At 33.7% G+C, this 14,743-nt stretch overlaps 1 protein-coding gene across 2 annotated transcripts in view; it reads left to right on the plus strand.

Moving 5' to 3' along the window:
- LOC150110457 (methionyl-tRNA formyltransferase, mitochondrial) overlaps positions 1 to 14,743 on the plus strand; it is a 207,819-nt gene that overhangs the window by 85,795 nt on the left and 107,281 nt on the right. For both annotated transcript variants that reach the window (XM_090393962.1, XM_090393969.1), the window contains exon 6: positions 4,597 to 4,699. In XM_090393962.1, coding sequence (XP_090250088.1) covers positions 4,597 to 4,699 — 103 coding nt within the window. The remainder of the gene's footprint in view (positions 1 to 4,596; positions 4,700 to 14,743) is intronic.

Raw genomic sequence — 14,743 nt, forward strand, 5'->3', positions numbered from 1 at the left:
GGTATTACTTGCTTCAAACATTCCTTGACTATCTTCTGTGCACTACTAACCTCTTTTCCCTCCAGATTTTTATGCCATGACACTATTCCAAGGTAGCTCTGCTGTCATAATTATGGATAATGACAAAGTGAGATATATGTAATTCCACATAAACCCTTATTAACTGAAAATTCTGTAAGTTTGGCAACCTTGCAGGTTAAGATCACATGATGAGTAGAAAGAGATCATAACATGTTTCATCATCAAATTTCTAATAGGTAAGGTACCCTTAAGATGTATAATGGAATCAGGAGCTTCGAGAGCCAATGCTAGGCCCAGGGAAAAAAGCTATTAGCAGGCACCCAAAATAAATAAGCAAATAAAACAATGATTTTTATACTTTTCTGTTTTATTAATGCAAAAAAATTAATAAACAATATCAGACTAGTAAAATAAAAATAAAAATTGTGCACACAAAATTTATAATAATATAATTGCAACAATTAATATTTATTTCTTACAAAAAACTATTGACAACTTTACTATATAACAAATAATTGCATTTATATTAGAGCATTCCTGACTTTTTTACTTGTGAACATTTGAATAATGTGATTAAAATCTGTCTGACTAACATTGTTTCAATAGCAAAATACCTAGATTATTGAGACGATTTTGGCACATAGTAGATCTTAGCACATTCTTAATTCTTGCCAATACATTAAATGGCCTTTTGACCTGGGCCATGGTTACAGATAGTGTGCAAAATATTCTGAGAGCAATGCAGATGTTGGGAAAAACTGTTTTAGTATGCAATTCTTTTATTTTATTTAATAGCTCAAGGGGTATCAATTGATTCTCAGCAAAAGTTGCACTGTGTATGGTTTTTAAATGGATTATTTCATCGGCAATTTCTTTGGAAATATCAGTTATATTTGTCACCTATAAATTTAGCATGCTATTTTAATTTGTTGTTATCAACTGTTAAGTAATGCCATGAAAATCCAAATTAACTGCATATTTCATTTACAGCGGGTACTCCTAAGGGGTACTCCTAAACTGAAGCAGGCAAAGCAGGCTGTAATTATAATAGTTTATAAAGAGGAGTAACATGGGAGTTTTCCCAGAAATAATATACATAACTATCCCAAACATTTAATCTGCAAATATTTTTCTAAATTTATGTCTTTTAGCAGACAAACTTGTGGAAGGTATTTCAATTTGAAAATTTTCAGCAACAAATTTGCATTCACTGAAAATACTGGTCCACTTTTCTCTAATATCTTTCATGTCTGAAATTAAGTTTTTGATGTTGGTTTCTTCAATATCAATTGTTGCAGTTTATTTCCTGTAATTTATCAACACCAATATTTTAAACCACACATTGGCTAAAATTTTGTGTTCAAAGGAATTAATATAAATTAGAATGCCATTTAAATCAGTCTGAATTTCTGCAGTTAAATTTAAAGATAAAATTTCTTGCACTGCCTTTTTTAATCCACCTAAATTATTTGTGAACGGTTTACAGCATCTATTCTTGCTGACCAACGTGTGTTAGATAAACTGTGCAGGGAACATCCAATATTTTGTTTTAAAATATCCTATCTTTTGAGGGCTTGAATTAAAAATATTGTACAATTTTTGAATGGTCCCAAAAAATGTAATTGATTCAATACAAGCTTTCACAGCTTGTATGCCGCAAAGATTCAGTGAATGACAAGCACAGGGAGGATATATCGCTAAAGAATTTTTTTTCAAAATAAAACTTTGAGTGCCTTTATAAGAGCTAGTCATATTAGCTCTGATATTGTAACCCTGGCCATGGCAATTGGCTATTGGGATTTTGTGTACGTAATATTAAGTTAGCAAATCCCCTTGATGAGTCATGATAGACTTTGTGTTTCTTAGGAAGGACCTCCCACGATGAGTCTTTTGACTCCATGGAGGCCTGGATAATAATAATAATAATAATAATAATCACTTCTCCCATTTTCTGGTTGCATTCAACAAATTTAAAAAAAATGTTTTTTAATTTATACTTTCCAGCATATTCACTTGCAAATAATGCAATATGAAAACTGTCTATTCAATATCAGCCGAAGAGTTGTATCTACTATTACTGAGTAATACTTTGCTTTTGCTCTTTCCTTGAGAATTACTTTTGTTACATTATCTGCACAGCATTCTATAAATTTGTTCTGGCTTTCAGTTGATAAGTAATATACTTGCAACCGGTTATGTGATAATTGGGATTGTTTTACATTGTCCAAATGTTTTTTTAGCACAGTGTCATAGTGACTCATTAATTTTAAAATTCCCAAACAGGTTCTATTTCTGGGATCATCTAGCAAATGTGTTTTATCTCTAAATGCTAAACCTCTTTCTCCTAAAAATAATGTAGCATCCAAAATTCTGTGTAATATTTGTTTCCCACATTTCTGATTCTTGACATAATCATGAAGATATGAATTTACAGTTGCTGTTGCCAAGATAATAGTCTAGCCTTTCTAGACACCTTGATCATCTGCCAACCTAATGGTAACCTGTCCTTTTCAGTATATAGGAAACCTACTGACACAGCTAGCAAATGCATTCACAAATTTTCCCATCACCCCCCCCCCAACAATATGGTGCAATAAAAACACTAACCCATTAACCTTAGTTCCAGTGAGATCTCTCTCTTGCAGCAGAACTCATATACACCACACTTTTTCTATCTAATGGTTATAGTTCCCACATTATCAAAAAAATAATCAATTATTAGAAGAGAAAGACTATTTTTAGAATCTGCTGCTCCTCTTAAAAATCAGCCTAATTTAAATAAATATGGTTGCATAAAACTTCCAAAAGTATGGAAAACACTAATACTTTGAGATCCCAGCATCTTAGCCCACTAACAGGTGTCCCTCTATGGACACCTGTTAGTGGGCTAAGATTAGTTAGTTTTGTTCTGCCTTTGTGTATGTGTGTTATAAGTCTCATTTTGTACTCCCTGACAATGTCTCTGTAACTGGAATGAAATATTGGATTAAATACTACTTTTAATAATTTCCTAGTGCTGTTTCACTCCATTAAATTTTTAGCATGGACATCTATTACTTATAACAAAATAGGGTCTTTTTTTTTTGCAATACCTCTCCCTTCTCTGCCTGTCAGCAATGATAAGGGAATTTCGATTTTTATAATTAATGAGTTGATATATCATTTATGGAAAGTTAGGAAAAAACATTGCTCTGAAAACTAATCTTTCTACAAGTGTTGAAAATAAAGTATTTGCAACACTATCAGGAGATGTAGTTGGTAATTTAAATGTTACTCTGATAGATAGAGGCACTAGTTGTATGTACTATACATGCACATAGCTCATTCTAACAAGTCCTTATGTGGAGAAGTGGTTAAAGTCAACATCTCAGTTGCAATGCTCTAGGGTATATTCAAAAGATTAGAACTACGATCCTGGATCAAGGTTTTCAGATTGCATGAGGTAAAACTGCAAGTGATTGTTATCATGGCCTTAGGGGCCTGTGGCGATAGTGCCCTACATATAGGGCTGTTGCAAGATGGATCAGTGCATTTTGTGTGGGGTGATTATCATCACCCAGACGATAATCACTGTGCAGGACAGCCCACTATTTCAGATAAACATGTTGAGCTTGTTCAGGAATGAGAAAGTGATGAACTGTATGCTGGTTCACCCAGGAAACTGGGATAAACCACCAAAGTGTTTGGCACATCCTAAAAGAAAGGCTCAGTATGCATAAAATTTCAACTCATTGGGTTTCACATCACTTGACTGAGATGCAAAAATGGCACAGGTACATAGTTGTCCTCTATCTGGATTTATACGAAAATGTATCGGTGAGTGAACTGAAGGATCATTTTAGCTCATTAACTCTTGATCACTCAAAGATATTCAGTAGTGGTTCCACACAGTGATAGGCAAACCCTATCACTTATCAGAACCACTCATTTCTCAGGGAAAAGCACCCACTGAGGAACCTTCATAAAGACCATGTCAGTAGAAGCTATACCATAGGCAAGCATCTAATGGAATGCAGTGATTAAGAATACTTCAGTGGGCTGCACATCTGTTGAAAACCACATTAGTCAGAACCAGACCCAGAAGAAATTCCACTGATGCAGGAGAATTAAAGATGTTTAATTTTTTATCCAAGTGTAAATGTATATGAATTATCTTCACAGTGTGGGTAGTGACCCTTCCCATAATGCATAGCATTATATACACATGAAAGAATGTATGCTTTACGTTATGGAATAATAAGGCAATTAATGTGGAATCATTAGCCTCTGTATAGAAGTAGCCTAGTTGTGAAGATAATTCATGTGCAAATGTTGTTTGCATATACTTGTATAAATTATATACTTGTTTAAAGGATTAAACAAGTATATAATTTCTTGATATCTTTAATTTAATTTATAACCAAATGAATAATTTTCAACAATAAAATTTAGTAGTATGAGACTTTAAAAAATTCATTTTAATTTATTGTTTTATTTTTGGTGCATTTAAATTAAAAAAAAGTGTTAAGACAGAAATATGAACCAGTATTTATTCTGTCAGTCTGTCAAACATATTGATTATGTTGGTATTTATAGTTTTGATGTTGGACGGATCTTATTACAAGAGAAGTATAAAATCCCAAATTATGCCACTTCAGAAGATATAAAGAAGGTACTTGCTCCTCTTGCAGGAAAAATGGTAAGTTCATTTTATTATTATTATTATTATTATTATTTAGGACTATCATGGAGCCATAAGAGTTATCTTGGAAGGCCCATCTTAGACAGCACAAAGTCTATTAGACCACTCTTTAAACTCTTTCCTGCTCTCTCTCTCTCTCTCGCTATCTTATCAGACAGTGCATTCCATTGTTCACCCTCTATGCTAAAAAAAAGCATAGAGGGCGAACATTTTCATCCTCTTCTTCATCACTTTTGCAACTTTCAGAGATGGATTCTTGTCCTTGTTCCTTCCCTTTGTTCAGCTATTCAGAAAATCTCCTCATTGTCAATCCGATAAGTATCTCTCTTTCTCTCTCAACAGATTGAATGTCTGAATCAAATATATCACCCCTTCATCTTTATTCACCAAGCTCTGCAGTTTATATGTCCTTAATCAGTCCTCATAGCCAACATTTTACAGACTTGATATAATTTTTGTTATCCACCCTCTCTACAAATACTTTATTCCCTTCAAATTCCATCAACTTGATCTGAGCATACTAATCCAGATGTGGTCTGATCAGGGCTTTATACAATGGAACACCACTCTTTTTATTTGTGCTGGTCAAGATCCTTCTCAGTTTCCCAGAGGCCCTCTGGATTTCCTTCATGACTTTCATGATATGTCACTCATCACCACAGGATCTCTTGCCTCTTTCACTTCCTTTGGTATAGTTTCGCTAAAAAGTATGCATCTGCCATTCAGTAGATTCCAGATTTCAAGACCTTACATTTACCACAACATTGGCACTAAAAATCCTTCCATGCGTCACATAATTTGTAAACAACTGAATATCTCCCATTTACTAACCCCTGTGGAATCCCACATGATCTTCCTTCTCCTTGATATCACATACACAACTGTGATATTTGGACAGTAATTTTCATTCCATTTCACTAATCTGATATTTAAACTGATATCTTGCAACTTAATTATCAACTTATCATGCATCACACTGCCTGATTCCTTTGTGAAATAGAAAAACAAAATTAGTATTTGTGAAATAAAAAAAAAAGTAGTATATGTCTCTCCCTCATCAACTGCTCTTGTTACTTTATTATAAAAGGAATCTGATTATTGAAACAAGAGTTTCCCCTTAACAAGTCATGCTGACACTCATAGATAATATTACCCCTCATTTATCTAATTTTGTATACAGTCACTGATTTCTCCAAAATCTTAAGAACTGTAGAAGAAATACAAACTGGTCTACATTTTGATGCTGCCATTCTACCATCACCTATATGTAATAATACTATCCTACCCTCCTTTCACTGCTTGATCACATTTCCAGTATCTAGATTCTCATTGAAGTCAATGGAAATATCAATTCCTTAGCACATTCTCTTAAAAAAAGTGGCAAAAATCTCTTTCAGTCTTATTCCCTTACTGATGTCCAGAGTAATTAGTAATCAAACTACATTCTCCTCATGCACTCCTAAACCTTCAATCCTTGGCATCCCTCCTGGAATAAAATATGCTTTTTTCAGGATGAAATATCCCAATAAAGTAATCATTGAACAACTCTGCTATGGTATCTGCATTGTTCACTTGATCCTATTTACATCCAACAAGATCATTCATTCATTCATCATTGCTCCTCCTACTGACCACATAATGAAAGAATTCCTTTGATCTCAGCACTAATTTCCTCTTGTATTCCAGTTTTTTCTACCTTACTGTACTAATCACTTTCCTGGCTTGAATATTATTATATTCCTCATGCATCTGCTCTCCACTACTCTCGTTATACTTTTTCCCATTGTTTCATCTGCAGTTCCTGTTTGATTTTGTTAGTTATCTGCTTTAACTCAAATTGTGTTATTTTTTTCACTTGAGGTAGGAAATTTGCATTGTTGCTGATAAATATTTCTTAATTAGCTCCTATGCATTGCAAAAATCTCTCCTAATGGTGCTGTTACACCTGATATCTTAGGAATATAGTATTCTCAGCTATCATGGTGTAACATGAAGAATAAATATCATAAATTAAAACCCCTGCATAAAAAAATGAATTATTTAATGGAAAATTTCTTGCATCCAGTAATATGTATAAAACATAAGGGTTGTTGTTAAAGTAGCTGATAAAGGAAGGAATGTATTAATATTGTAATATGACTTAAAATAAGGAATTCTAACTAAATAAGTAGCTAACAAAGGAAAGTATAGATTAATATTGTAATACAATTAAAAATGAGAGAGTTAAGTAAATAAGTAGAAAGGGGTGAGTCATAAAATACATTATGTGAGAGATTAAGTTATTAAGTAGAATTCATAGAAAAAGTTTGAAAGGGGATTAAGTCAGGCTAGCACAAGAAAAGCAAAGCTATTGCTTAGGGCCGATCCCCGGATTGAAACATTGAGAACGGGCTTGCCGATCAAATGACGTTTGGCGAGAAAACGCCACCCTAATTGGTCGATGATTAAAAAACAAGTAGAAGGAGGAGAAAGGAAGTAAGAAAAGGTGCCGTTAGGGTAGCAGCTATAAAAGGGTTGGTAACCCCCTGGGGAGGACTTTTTTTTTGGATAGTCACTTTTGGCCTTGGAGTTTGGTTTTGGTTCCGGTGGAGTTCACGGGGTTTTCCTGAGTGGTGACAGAGGTGATATCTCCTCGTCACAACATGGAAACGAAAGTGAGCGGGATTTCGATTCCTGTTTTCCCAAGTAGGAAGCAAAGGAAAAATTGCCATAGAGTCCTAGAAAAGGAGGGATCTTCTTCGTTTCGACGCTAGTGATAACTACGCAAAGCAGAAAGCTGTAAAGAGATCGATGTCCTCGTTGTTGATAGTAGAGCAAATATATGTGTGTTAAAGTATTCCAGAGTTACGAGAAGTTATACCAGAGGTTCGTTTGGAAAAGAATAAAGGCCCATACAAAGAGCTCAAGAAAGGTACTGTAAATCATAACCTATGTTAGCTAGAAATTTGTCTGTGAAAAGTATCATGATTCCAATACAGAACTGTTGAAGTTATACTAGGACTTTAGTATATGATAGTATGTGTTATGTGTAGATTGACTAGTGTTAAAGATTTGTGAATGATTAAGAGTCCTAAGGTATTTTTGCTTGTCTATTATATTGCACAAGATATTTAAATGACATAATTGTGTGTTAGTGCAAATAACGGTATAACGGAATAGTGTGAATTAAGTAATTACGTATCCTAAGAATTGAATGCTTAATGTAATGTATAAAATAATTGAAATGTCACAAGTATGTGTTAGCAGTGAATGATTTGTTAATCTACTTCAGTATGAATAATCAGATAGTGTGAATTGATCTAATTTGTTCACATCAGGTGAATTTATGAATTAATGTGTATGGCGGCATAATCACAAATAGCCATATTGCTTGTAATGATTTAATGTTAGTCTATAAGTATTTATTTTAGTATTTGAATTGTACCATGTTTAGAAACTTAATAAACCTTTTGTTCAATGATAAAAGAGTTGTCTGATGTTGCTAATCCAGTGCACCGCTTAAAAATCATCGTACCTAATCACGTGGGAAATTTAATATTGAGGAAAGAGATTAAGAGTCACGACTGCAATAATATTTAAACACTAAGAGATATATTCGAGATTGACTTTCTCCCTATTCATAACAATATAAATGGTGCAGTTGATAACCACTTGAAAATATTGTACTTAGTCACGCGGAAAATTTAAGTTAAGAATCGAGTTAAGTGTCACGACTGCAATAGTTACACTTTCAGATATATTTGAGTTCTTTCTCCTCGTTTATGTATGTAATATCCTAAACTAAATATCCCAAAAGGCGCAGTATAAATACAAATATTAGGGGTACTATGGGGAGCAATAACTTAGATATTGGTATAAGTTTTGGTAAAATCTCGGGCATAGAAGTTAGAAGAATATAGATAAAAGGAATTTGTAAGATTAGAGTAGAAATTGTAAAATGGGACACAACAGTGCTTACTGTTTCAAGCTGATTTCTAATATTATTATAATTACCTGCCTTATAATTCCACATAAATTTCTTTCTCCTTGATAAATCTGCATGTCTTTTCTTTCTTCACATCAAGACTACAAGGTCACTCTCACTATACTGGGACAAGGATGACAGCTCAGTTATAATCAAGTCCTATGATTTTTAGGATCAAAATCAAAACCCTCGATCATTGTGTTCTTTCTAGTACATATTCCCTAAGACTTTTGTGACTCAAGAATTCCAGAAATTCCATTCCCTTGCTTTATCTGCCCAATTTATCCTGCTATAGTTAAAATCTCCTATAATTATCACTTGACAAACTAATCTACCTAAACATTTCTTGGATAAAGGATTAAACAAGTATATAATTTCTTGATATCTTTAATTTAGTTTATAACCAAATTTCACTAAATATCTTGTCCTGTCTGCCTGCCCACCCCTACTACATAAATCATTACCATTTTCTTCCAAACTTTCTATCCTGAGAGGACACAATTCATCACTTATCATTAGTAACACTTTATGATTTCATTTATCCTTCCTATCCTGCTGAAATATGCTATATCCTCCTGCTTTATTTTTGTCATGATATCCTCCTTTTTCAGCTGTATTTCACTGATTCTAATAATTACTCCAACTTTTGCCCAGAGAACAGTCACTCCAAATGCTTACATACTTCCATGTTCAAATGTAGCCTGTTTATTAACTTGAATGAACTAATAACTGAAGCATTGACAAAAGTGAGTAAATATAACATTTTTGCATATTTTTTTTATATATATATAAAAAATCCCAGTAGAGTACTCATTAGAGCTAATGCACCAAACTTACCTACATTGGTTTTATTCACTTGGTGGATAGATTTTTTTAATTATTTATTTATTTTTTTTGTTTTTAGTCAGTCCTACTCATGAGAGTTTATTCACAGCATTGCTTCACAGTTAATATTTTACTGGATTTCCAACTAATATCTTCAGAGCAAAAATTACAGTTTGCTATAAAACACAGAGCACTCAATTGTACAGCTGCAGAAAGTTCAAATTTAACTTAAGGGAAAAAAAAAAAAAGAATTATTTCTGCAGCTGTCAAGTTGAATGTTGAATTTTATAGCAAGTTGTGTTTTGTGCTCTGAAAATGCTGGTTGGAAATCTAGCAAAGTATTAGAAATTCAATAAATTATTTATGTGTTCCTCTAGTTTCTTGTACTGTGATGCGCAGCTACAAATAATCACCAAAGCAGAGCAATATATATATATATATATATATATATATATTTGACTAAAGTTTATAAGACAGAACACTGGAATAAGTTGATAACATTTATTTTAATTGAAAACACAACATTTCATCCTAATTGCACAAGATTTCTTCAGGTGTAAACATATAAACTAGTAGACAAAACAGTGAGGATAACAAAGGTGACAACTGTTATGCAGTTATAGAAGAGACTGATGTTATTTTTTAAATATTTCTAATTGTTCAGAACATTGTGATTGTTTACTCATTCACTTGAATGTGTTTGACTAATAAAGGCTAGGATGTAATCAGCCAAGTTAATACTTTGATTAATATTTAGATGTTTGGGATCTAATGCTATTTCCAAAGACTCCCAGGTTTTTCTCCCTGTTGTATCATAGCAGTGGTGTAATAGTTTTGATTTATCCCATAAAACTTGATGTCTCATTTGCGGAGTGTCTTGTGGGTCAGCTGAAGAGAGCAAATATATATATATTTGTTATGCTTCTGCAGTTTAACAGAAGAGAAGCTACAGAAGCTTAAATAACTTGGCTGCCAATAGATTGGACTGGAAAGTTTTTGTTCATGGTAGCCTCAACCTGCCTTAGGTAGATGAGAAAATGATGATTTGTTATGACTGTCCCACTCACAAAAGGTTATAAGCAAGTCATTAGCACATCAGTAAGCTGCTGGGTGAAGGGTTATATAATCTGGAAGCTCTGCTCTAGAGACCAACTATGGTGAAATGAAATGGTGTGAAAAGGCAATATGATTCAAACTCTCAGCCTGCAGGTTGCCTGCAGGGCAGGCTGGCCAATCTGCCCTGCAGTGTCTTAATCTTTGTTCTACAGACACTAAAAAAAAAGCTAAAGAGATTAACGTCTCACTGGGTTGTGTATGCGTGTGCACGTGTGTGTTTGCATGTGCAGTATTCCTCAACTCAACTTATAGACATTCATAAGGCTTTTTGAATGGAATACTTGATCTCATACACTCAATTCACTCTTCTACACTCTGCCAGTTGTACATGAGTGGTTTTGTTGCTACATCTGGGAAGTTTTGGTCTACTCACTGGACAGTCCTGATCTTGCACTCAGTGATTTCCATTTTTTATCATGTGGCTGGCAAGTAATTTGTAACTGATACTGAATTGAGCACACTGTTATTTCATGTTTATAAATATTTGAATTCATTTTTTTTCTACATGGATATAGAATGCTTTAGTAAGGAAATACTGTGAGTAGACATAATAATTAAAATTATAATAATGGAATAACTCACGTAAAAATATTATTTATTAGTAGAATTTTTGCCCAAGTATCACAGGTATCTTCAGCATATGTATAAAGCTAATTAAACAATAACTGACAATTCCAAAAGTTGCCACCTAAGTAGCTAATGTAAGATAACTAAAAAAGGTCAATAAATTTCCTAACTTATTAAAAAAAATATATATATACAATTAAAAAAGTTAGGAAAGATTAGCTGATTTATAAAGTACTATCTCCCACAAAGGGGATAGACGTAAACCATTGGATCTGTTTAAGTTAGGAGAGTGAAGTAAAGTAAAAAAATAGGCCATCAATATCTACTAGACATAGAGTTCATTGGAACAAGACAAGAGTCCTTCACAAAAGTCAGTTCCTTATGGAATGGCTTTATAAAGAAACATGTGGAACTTTACTTTACTCTTCTAACTTAAACAGATCCGATGGTTTACATCTATCCCCTTTGTGGGAGATAGTACTCTATAAATCAGCTAATCTTTCCTAACTTTTTTAATTGTATATATATATATATATATATATATATATATATATATATAATTTTTTTTTTTTAATAAGTTAGGAAATGTATTGACCTTTTGTTATCTTACATTAGCTACTTTAGGTAGTGCCTTTTGAAATTTTCAGTTATTGTTTAATGCTTTATACATGTACTGAAGATGCCTGTGACACTCGGGTGAAAATTTTACTAATAAATAATATTTTTACGTGAGTTATTCTGTTATTATAATTTTAATTATTAGATATAGAATGCCTTGATGCCACAGTGGAACAATTACAAAAATATCTGTGTTATCACAGATGATCTCATTGGTGAAATCATAAGGTCATCAGTTCATTTGATAAGACTAAGATATGAAAAAGCAACATGTACAAAAATGAACGTATATATCATACATGCATATATCAGAATAAAGTCCTTCAAATAAGAGTAGTTATTATTATACAGGCTCCTCCAGGAAGCCAGATTGAATTTTTTCTGCATTGTGTGACCTCTTCCAGATTACACAATGCCAAAATATCTATCATAACCTTAATTTGAAACCATTCAAGAAAGAAGTACCTACAACATCCATTAGAAGCCCATCCACATGTTCACCATATATACTTTGAGAAGAAACTGAATCTCACATGTTTCCTTATCACACTACACTACTCAATTTCTGGGGGGATGACATCTCATTTCTTCCCACCACCTGCCATGAGCTATAAAACTCATGTCTCTCTCTCTCTCTTTTCTTTTTTCTTCTCTTCATGCAAGATAGATTGAGTCCCATGTGGATAGGACCTTCCACCATTCTCTGTCCAAAGCAAGCTCTTTCACATACCAACAGCTCTGAAAGTTCATTGCAGTTCTAAGGACTTTATGCCATGCTAATCTTGGGCTTTCCCTGGATCTTGTACTCTCTGTAGTATTCTCAAATACCAAGTGGGGAAGTCTGTCCAGTTCCATTTGTTCAATGTGATCAAACCAATGGAGTTGATGCTTTTTAACTATGTTAAGAATTTTTGAGTTAGGGATATTTAAGTCTTGCAACCCTTGTGTATTTGTCTTATGTTCTGTCCAATGAGTTCTGTTGATTTTCTTGAAATATTTCATTTCAAAAGCCTAAGTTTCCTCTTTGCTTCTTTTTTTAAAGGTCCAAGTGAGCTGTTGGTAGTACTATCCTTACAAATTTATGTTTTTATGATTTCTTCTGTTTTCCCTCTATTGCTCAAACTTTGAAGACCACATTCCAGCAGTTTATTCTCATGTGAACAATTCTGTAGGCCAGATATCATCTTAGTTACCTCCTCCTATTTCCAGTTGCATTTTCATCTCTTCTGAACTCAGCACAGCATTTAAGATGTGGTCTCATCAAAACCTTGTATAGTGGAAGAATGACTTTCTTACTCCTACAAGTTAGTATTCTTAAGTATAGAAAAGCTATTCATAACAGTGCTGCACAGTATAACCAACACCATAAGAAGAAATAGTAATTAATTAATTTATTGAACACGCTAATATTTTGCTGGTTTTCTAACCAGCATCATTGGAGCACAAGTTGTGGTGACACACAGCACTCAAATAAAATGTTATGGAAGCAATTTAGATAGCTGAAAAGAAACTATTGTTGTGGGGACCAGATAACAGTCCAGTTGATTCAGAAGGTCATGCTAATATAGTGTTAAAATGACTGTCTGCAAGATCTTTGGCAAATTAATACAGCTATACTTATTGAGGTTAGGGGGAGAGTGCTTCATAGCTGATGCATGTCTAAAAATAGTCTCTCAGACCTGGAGTGACTTTTATATAGCACATTTGTCTTCTTTCATTTAATCCCGTGTGAAGGAATATACAGAGCATGATCTACCAGTTCTGACTTGCCATACCAATGATTGCAGATGTAGTTCTTGTGTTCTTCAAAGCAATGTTAACAGATTTACCAGTATGATAGGAATATGATTTTCAGTATTATTCCACAAAAATAAAGTATCATTAGAATAACAAACTGTTTATATTAATTTTTCGACAAGTTTTGTGAAATTCTTTTCTTTCATATCATCAGGATAATTACATGAATAAACTAGAAAACAGGGAATAGCAGTTAACAACTCTAGTGAAAATATTTGAACATGAATAATGATGAAAAGCACGTATTTGCTATGATGTTGTGTGCTCATTTGTGGACTGCTGTATACTGCTGATAAATATGAGCGTGTTGTGGTGAATTAGCAAAGACCAAACTTAATATAAAAGTATCCCATGTTTTTTGCTGCACTGTAGAGGATGTTTCATCATTATTATTACATGACACCTCCAATGAGTCCTAAGACTCATCGCTGTAAGGCACTCTACTTCACTTTACTACACGCACACACATCTCAATGTTTCCCCCTACTACTTAATTCACTTACTGCCATCAATGCTATCTATCAATCACTCATCACCACCCCCACCACCAACAGTATTTCTTGTTTGTAAATTGTGTGTATTCTGATGGCCAATTTGCCTATATGTGGGATAAAAAAATCCAAGTTCCAGGAGAAAAAACCCTGCTGCCTCCATATGATATCGGCTGATTCACCTTCAATTGAAAAAAAAAAACCATATAAAGATTCCTCTTGTCATGATGAGAATCAAAGGTGCAATGGACAGTCATTCTGATTGCCAATGAAAAGGTGGCACACCGTTTGGCACACCGTTTGATATGACCTTGCTAATGCTTCTGCCTTGGTATCTCCACTTGGGCTTGGCTCCCACTGAAGAGACCTCAATGAAGGTCGAAACTAGTCTGGGTAGTGGCCCTTAATGCATAACATTATACATATCTACAAGGAGATGTGTTTTGCATTATGGGAAAAACTGAGATAGGAGCATTGGTAGCTTGCTCCACCTTTACAAGGAGTCGCCCGGTATTGTACCACTTTACCCCAGTCCTGAAGATACTTTCAGGCACAAACTTTGTTTGCACACACTTGGATAAAGGATTAAACTAAATTTATTATAGTCTGACCAAGTGAAAAATAAACTTTCAACATCTTTCTCTAAATCCAGAGTAATTTAAT

The sequence above is a fragment of the Typopeltis vanoorti genome, chromosome 1, assembly GCF_054136105.1.
Source record: "Typopeltis vanoorti isolate ZY-2024b chromosome 1, IOZ_Tvanoo_1.0, whole genome shotgun sequence".
Taxonomy (NCBI): Eukaryota; Metazoa; Arthropoda; class Arachnida; order Uropygi; family Thelyphonidae; genus Typopeltis; species Typopeltis vanoorti.